General features: G+C 55.7%; 1 protein-coding gene across 1 annotated transcript; it reads left to right on the forward strand.

Annotated features, from left to right (window-relative positions):
- Positions 1-4,690: 4,690 nt before the first annotated feature.
- NOG (noggin) lies at positions 4,691-6,927 on the forward strand. Its single transcript, XM_049636469.1, has one exon. It carries the CDS (start codon positions 5,529-5,531, stop codon positions 6,225-6,227), a length of 699 nt encoding a protein of 232 aa, XP_049492426.1. The 5' UTR covers positions 4,691-5,528; the 3' UTR covers positions 6,228-6,927.
- The last annotated feature ends 1,105 nt before the right edge of the window (positions 6,928-8,032 follow it).

Below are 8,032 nucleotides of genomic sequence, written 5' to 3' on the forward strand. Positions count from 1 at the left end.
GGAGCCAGCTGGGGAGGGGGCTGGCAGGAGAGCAGGAGCCAGACCCTGGAGGGGAAGGGGCTGTCGCACTGGAACAAGCTAGCCAAGCTCCTTTCTTCCTTTTGCCTGTAGCTTTTAGCTTTGTCTCTATTCCTGGAAATTCATTTCACATTTGTTTACCCATTTTCCCACCCCAGTTACCTCCCTCCCTCTCTCTCCTCTGTTTCCCCCTTCCCCCCTCTCCATGCCGATAGCAGTTAGAACTTCACTGTTCGAATTAGAATCCTATCACCAACTGGACACCCCAAAATTCAGAATGTCTTATGAAGCTGAACAGGCCCCACCCTGGCTGTGGGTCCTGAACCCGCCAGCATTCCCCCAGCCCCTGGGAGGCTATGGGGAGTCCACCACCCTCTGGCATGGGGAGCTCACATCCTTCCGGTAGTCAGCAGGGCAAAGTGACAAGGCTTGTGGCTGACTTTTCCTCACTTTGCTAAGCTGGGTCAAGTCCAAAAATGCCATTTTGGGTCTCACTGAGAAAAAGCCCATCAAATTTGACATTTATGGGCCCCATGAGGCAGAATCAGAGGGTGATGATTTTCATATGTCTGGGATGATGCCAAGCCTAAAAAATGGCAACTCCTGTCTCCTTTGTGGTACTTCATGGTCCCCTGACCTCTCAGTGTCAAGGAGCCCCAGAGAGGTAGAGTGACTCCCTCAAGGTCCCAAAGCTGGTAGGTTGCAGGTTTTTTGATATCAAGCCCCATCTGCAATGTCCTTTGCAGATCACCCACAGCTGCCCCTCAAGTCTATGTTTCCAGGGCCGAAGAAGCAAGAAAACTGTTGAGTTGTTCTTAGGCTTGTGCTTAGAATCAGATGGAAACAGGAAAAGACGCACGAAAGCACCCTCAGGGTCCTCTTGCCTTGACCTAGAATTGCTGAAGCTATTGTTCAGAGGAGTGCTCAGGTTTTCTTTGCCCAGACTAGGAAATCATGAGATGCAAATAGCCAAGCATGGATCTACACTCCTGATTCACTAGACTCTTCCCACTTGGCTGCCTGAGTCCCTAGCCAATCCACAAAAGTCCAAACACCTCCCAGGGCTAGGGCCTGACCAGAAAGCTGAGCTTATAGCCATCCCTCTCCCTACAGATCTGTCTCCCTCCCCACAGCTCTGCTCGTCAAACTGCTTCTCCAACAGAGTCTCAGAAGCATTGAAATGGGCCAGCTGTTGAGTCCCCCAAGAATTTCCAATCTCCGTCTCCCCCCACCCCAAAACTTTTGAAGGCCAGCAGCCACCGAGAATAGCTCAGTTGCATGTGCTAAGTGGACAGGAAGCAGGCCCAAAGGTCATAGGGTTACTTCTCCAGCACCCCCTGTAGCTTTCTGCCTCTCTGGCCCAAACCTGAGATGGCTGGTCAGTTGAAGGCAGTGGGGTTCCCTGAAGAAGGCATTTGTTGAAAGACTAAGGCCCACTACAGATCTGCCCCAGGTGCTGTGCTTATCTAGACATTCTTTGCCCCCTCTGTATAGCACAAGTCTGAGAGTTGTTTGTTATCCCCACTTTACAAGTGAGAAAATGGAAGTTGCGAGGTAAGAGATGCCTATGTCAGGGAGGTAGCGCAGCTCATGGAAGACAGGGCCAGAATTCCAACTGAGACCCACCTGGTCCAGGGGTTGTCTTTGTGTTGAGTTTCCCAGTTTATGACATTCCCTCCTCCACGCCCCACACCCCAGATTCCCTGTCTGTCCCTGATACAGCGTGCTTCCTCTCTTTATGCAGATTCAAATTCTAGGTCTCAAATCTCCTCCTCTCACTACTCAGATAAATACATCTTTTCTTCATCAAGCTCCGAGAAAGCTCAGCTCTACCAGGAAGGTGTTAGTACTGCTTAGTCTCTGAAAACAGCATCCCCCCACCCCATTCACTCAGTATCCAACTGCTGGACTGCAGACCCTCCAAGGTGGGCATTTCAGAACACCACGGTGAGGCAGATAAGTGTACTTTGAAAACACTATAGTTTGTATTATAATTCTTGTGGCTTTTTTTTTTTGGTCATCATAATATATTACAAAATTTCAAACAACAAAGGATAGCACGAAATTGTAATATTTATCAAAAGTGGGCTTGGGTTTTAAAAGTTGTGAAACATTGGTCTACATTCTTATGGGAATATATAGATTTTTCCCACATTCTTTTAATGTTTTTTTTAAATTTATTTTTGAGGGGTGAGGAGGCAGAGAGAGGGGGCAGAGAATCAGAAGCAGGGTCTGCACTGACAGGTGGACAGCTGTGAACCCGACGTGGGGCTCAAACCCATGAACTGTGAAATCATGACCTGAGCCCGAAGTCGGATGCTCAACTGACTGAGCCACCCAGGTGCCCCTCCGACATTCCTTTAATGTTTTATTCACATGCTTGCCCAACCCCCTTAACTGGACTGCAAAAGTCTAGAATGGTGGCAATTGACTGTGAATTTCTCTCTTTTGTGTTTCTTCTTCCAGTCTTCACCCAGTGGATGCTCTACAACCAGGTCATCCAATTCTTTGTCTAACATGGTTTGTTTTTCATTCCTGAGGGAACTTTTTTGCTGTTCAGACAAATCCACCCCACCTAAATAAAGGACTGAAGGAAACGCGTTGGTTTTCAAAAATAGGTGATCCGAAGGCGAGGGGATTGATGAAACAGAAAACAGCACAATAAAATGTCACTAAATTGGAACCTACCATCTCAGGAAGACTGAACCATGACTTAGCTTTTGAACTCTCCACTGAGAACTTCTTTAACCAGTTAGTTCACAGCAGTGACCAAATTGCTCTGCAGACCATTGCATCTTTCTAAGAAAACAAGCTAGCACCAAGCCCCCATATTGAGTACCTAAGAGAAAGGGGTATGGTTTAAAAGCCTACCGTGTGCCAGGTTCCAATGGCACATCATGTCAGAAATAGCTGAGTTCAAACAACCATTGGGTTGTTCTTATCTCCAGTGTCCATGTGTCATTGCGTGTGTGTGTGTGTGTGTGTGTGTTTGCAGACTCCAAAGTTGGAGAATGTTTAAGAAAATGTTTTCAGCCGAAATTGGCCATCCCTCTCAGCTGCTGAGGTTTTGCAGAAAGACTGTGTTGTGAAACACAGTATGAAATGCAGTATGTTTTCTTCCTTAGATGATAAATTCATGGGGGGAGGGGTGGGGGGCACCGGATGACACAGGTTGAAAGGAAAAAACAGATCTTTGGGGCAAGTAGAGTGATTTAGGCTGTCACAAGACCTCCTAATGATACTCCATGGAATGCTGGTGAACACGTGAGTCATCTACTCCAAGTCCTTCTTCTCCAGCTTCTTCCAGACCCCAATCACATCCACCACACGGGAAACCAAGTTTGAGTTTTAACGCTTAGATTCAGTTCCTCATCCAAGGGAAAATTAACCGGAAGTGTCATTTCAACATCCATCTCTCATCAAAGAGACACTGCTTTGGGAAGAGAAAGCATCCATCCATCATGCAGGTTTATTTAGGATCATGGAAACGTAGAACTGGAAGAGGAAGGTAGTTATGTCACTAATGCAGAAAGTAAGGTATATGGTGCCACAAAAGTGACTTGTCGGAAGTTGACAAATGTGGGCAGACCCCGGCCAGGACTCAGGTCCCCCTACTGCCAGTTCATCTTTCTGAAGTTTTAGAGCTCCACTCTTGCCCACCGAGGCCGATTTAGCAGAAGCAAAGGTGCAGTATATTCTTGCGACATTTGGGGGGGCCTCAGGAGGAATCTCAGGAAGTTTACACTGAGGGCCCCGATATCTTGGAGGGAACAGGCGCAACCAGAACAGACCCGGCAGCGCGCGCGCGCACGCAAACCCACACGCACGCACGCACAATGACAGGGTCACAGAAGGCAGAAGCTGAGCTTGGCCAGAGTGGACGGCAGACGAACCCACCTCTCAGGGCCGCCCCCCACCCCGCCCCGCCCGCGGCCAGCACCAGGTGCAGGACTTGTCGGGCGCCAGCAGAGGGCGCGCCGCCCCCAGGGAGCCGAGCGGCAGCCGCGCGGAACCCGGCAGGCTAGGGGAGCCGCAGGCGAGCAGGACGCGCCCCTGCAGCTCGGCCACTCAGGGTGCAGGACCCGGCCAAGGAGGAGGAGGGTGAAGAGCGGACCCCCCTCGTGGGCCCGAGTAACAGACGGGCCGGAGTGCTTCCTAGGAATTACATCACGCTGCGCAACGCTGCGCCTCCCGAACTCCTCCTGCTCAAAGTGTGTGTGTGTGTGTGTGTGTGTGTGTGTGTGTGTGTACACGCGCTGGGGGGAGGGGGAGGGGACTTAGACCAAGCTTGGGAGAGAGGAAGGAGAGACGCGCCCGGGGAAAAAGCTCCATGCACATGGAGAAATTCCTTGCGCCGGACTGCACGGAGAAACGAGCCCCCAGCACCTCCCGGCTGTTCCCCTCCCAGTGCAAAGCACCCAGCTAGTGAGAACCCTCACGGCCCCACCTCGAGCACCCCCCAGAACCGGCCCTGCACCCTCCAGCCCGGCTCCAGCGCCGCCGCGAGCTTTCCCCAGGACTGGCCCTGGCGGGGCGCCTAGAGCCCCAGTTGCATTGCTCCGGGAGAAAGGAGGGGGGCGGTGCATTTTGCAGGAGGAGGAGAAGGGGGGTGGGTGGTGGGGGAGAGAGAAAATTGCGCGGAGACCTGCCAAGCGCCACCGCCGCCGCCACCGCCGCTGCCGCCGCCGCCGCCGCCGCCGCCGCCTGTGAGCTCCGGCGGGCAGCCGGACTGTCGGCTTCCCGGGGCATCTGGGTCCGGCGGGGCACAGCCCTGGGCGCTGCCGAAGCCGCCGCCGCGGCGAGTGCAGGCGGCTTCCCCCGGAGCCTGTGCCGCTTCAGCTCCTCGGGGGTGGAGAAGTGGGGGGTGGGGTTGTTGTTTGGGGGAAAGAAGGGGGAGGGGGCAACGCCGAGAGAGTCAGTGGTTTCCATGGTGATGGAGCTGAAAGTGCAGGAAATTTAAAGGCTTGGACGCTGCGAGACAGACAAACCGGTGCCAACGTGCGCGGACGCCGCCGCCGCCGCCGCCGCTGGAGTCCGCCGGGCAGAGCCGGCCGCGGAGCCCCGAGCAGGCGGAGGGAAGTGCCCCTAGGACCCGCTGGGCCAGCGGCGCTGCACAGAGCGGCAGGACGACGAGCAGAGAGAGGAGGAGGAGGGGAGAGCGGCTCGTCCACGCGCCCTGCGCCGCCGCCGGCCCGGGAAGGCAGCGAGGAGCCGGCGCCCCCCGCGCCCGCCGTCGCCCTGGAGTAATTTCGGATGCCCCGCCGCGGCCGCCTGCCCGCATAGACCCGGGAGAGGAGTTGCGGCCAACTTGTGTGCCTTCTTTCCGCCCCGGTGGGAGCCGGCGCTGCGCGAAGGGCTCTCCCGGCGACTCATGCTGCCGGCCCTGCGCCTGCCCAGCCTCGGGTGAGCCGCCTCCGGAGAGACGGGGGAGCGCGGCGGCGCCGCGGGCTCGGCGTGCTCTCCTCCGGGGACGCGGGACGAAGCAGCAGCCCCGGGCGCGCGCCGGAGGCATGGAGCGCTGCCCCAGCCTGGGGGTCACCCTCTACGCCCTGGTGGTGGTCCTGGGGCTGCGGGCGGCACCGGCCGGCGGCCAGCACTATCTCCACATCCGCCCGGCTCCCAGCGACAACCTGCCCCTGGTGGACCTCATCGAACACCCGGACCCTATCTTTGACCCCAAAGAGAAGGATCTGAACGAGACGCTGTTGCGCTCGCTGCTCGGGGGCCACTACGACCCGGGCTTCATGGCCACCTCGCCCCCCGAGGACCGGCCCGGCGGGGGCGGGGGGGCGGCCGGGGGCGCCGAGGACCTGGCCGAGCTGGACCAGCTGCTGCGGCAGCGGCCGTCGGGGGCCATGCCGAGCGAGATCAAAGGGCTGGAGTTCTCCGAGGGCTTGGCCCCGGGCAAGAAGCAGCGCCTGAGCAAGAAGCTGCGGAGGAAGTTACAGATGTGGCTGTGGTCGCAGACCTTCTGCCCGGTGTTGTACGCGTGGAACGACCTGGGCAGCCGCTTTTGGCCGCGCTACGTGAAGGTGGGCAGCTGCTTCAGTAAGCGCTCGTGCTCCGTGCCCGAGGGCATGGTGTGCAAGCCGTCCAAGTCCGTGCACCTCACGGTGCTGCGGTGGCGCTGTCAGCGGCGCGGGGGCCAGCGCTGCGGCTGGATTCCCATCCAGTACCCCATCATTTCCGAGTGCAAGTGCTCGTGTTAGGACTCGGGGTCCCCTTCCCGCACCCGGACAACTCATGAAACCCCACCGACGCCCTCCCCCCCCGCCCCCCGCACCGTCTCCAACCAGTCCACCACCCTCTCGAGAGGGGATTCAATGAACTTTTTTTTTTTTTTTTTCTGGCTACAGAGACCTAGCTTTCTGGTTCATGTAATGCACTGTTTAACTGTGTAGGAATGTATATGTGTGTGTATATACGGTCCCAGTTTTAATTTACTTATTAAAAGGTCAGTATTATACGTTAAAAGTTACCGGCTTCTACTGTATTTTTAAAAAAAAATAAGCAAAAGGAAAAAAAAGAACAGAGAAAAGAGAGACTTATTCTGGTTGTTGCTAATAATGTTAACCTGCTATTTATATTCCAGTGCCCTTCGCATGGCGAAGCAGGGGGGAAAAGTTATTTTTTCTTAAAGTACAAAGAGAGGGGAGAACTTTTGTAGAAGGACTTTAAAAAAGCTATTTTCCATTCTTCGGAAAGTGTTTTGGTTTTCCTTGGACCTCGAAGAAGCTATAGAGTTCAATGTTATTTTACAGTTATTGTAAATATAGAGAACAAATGGAATGACTAATCATTGTAAATTAAGAGTATCTGCTATTTATTCTTTATAATATCCCGTGTAGTAAATGAGGAAGAAGTGCAGAGCAGGATTAAAGAAAACCACTAAAACCGACTGCGCTCGACACTGCGATTCTCTGTGTTGGTGATTGATGGGGGGCTGTGGGGGCTGGAGGGGGCGGGTAGGGGTGCCGCTGTGCTTACTATGCCTGTTGGGAGAAGGGTCTCATCCCCTCTTCTGCTGTGATGGAGATGACCGCTCAGTTTTTCATGGGGGGGGGGGAGGGTTATTCTCAAACCCCTCACTTGAGCATCACGTGGCCTCTGCCCCGTCTCCCAGCTTTTTCTCCCTATGTCACCAAAGCTCGGCCCGTCCTGACCTCGACACCCAGCCGGCCCCCTGGAGCTGACCCCAGGCTGGGCCGAGGGGCGGGGGGTGGGGGGGGGGAGGATGGGCGGCCGCTTTGTCCTGCCTGACAGGCCCTTCACAATGGGGACACGTGTCTTTCACACCTACCCTGGGGGCGGAGTGCCGCTGAAACTTGACCCCCGAGGAATGGGGGGGTGGTGGTGAGAGAGATCAGAGCGCGCCCACCCAGATCCCGCCACCCCTCCCGCCTCGCACCGCCGCCCCCCCCCACATCAATAACCAGTCCGTGTTAACCCTTTGCACGCCCGGAAGCTACGGTGATGTAAGCTGAGGCGACCCGGTCCTTTGGAATCAACACTCGGGCGCCGGGATCTTGCAGGTCCGAGCCCCCAAAACCCCAGGGCCCTGGCCGGAATTGCTGGGGATAGCTGGGAGATTTGACACTCGCCTCCCTCCTCCCCCAGGACCTAGGGAGGACTCTGAGAGTCAGGATTTCGGAGGGGTCTGCATTTGGGTGAAAAAACGCCACCACTGGGATCTGCAGTTGGGAATGGGGTGCGCCCCCCTCTCTGGACACTTCGTCTGCTTGGGGGTGGGGAGGGAGGAGCAATCAGAATCGGGATCTCTGAACTTTTGGGTTAGAGAGGGGCAGAAGACGTGTTACCCTTAAAGGAACGTGCAAAATAGCACCCTCACCCCACCCCTTAAAAAGCCAACTTCTTGGGGCTGGCGCTCGACTCGCGTGCGTCCCTCCGCCTCAGTCCGCGGTGGCGCCCATCCGCGCAGCTCCACGTGGGCCGGCTTCCTGACACTGCTCAGCGCTCCCTTTATTTATCTTGGACTCCAAAGTCGCTCTCCTTT

The sequence above is a fragment of the Panthera uncia genome, chromosome E1 (assembly GCF_023721935.1).
Source record: "Panthera uncia isolate 11264 chromosome E1, Puncia_PCG_1.0, whole genome shotgun sequence".
Classification (NCBI taxonomy): Eukaryota; Metazoa; Chordata; class Mammalia; order Carnivora; family Felidae; genus Panthera; species Panthera uncia.

What these genes read in the sequence shown, in the direction of transcription:
- NOG (XM_049636469.1), top strand. Translation starts at nt 5,529, where the DNA reads ATGGAGCGCTGCCCCAGCCTGGGGGTCACCCTCTACGCCCTGGTGGTG.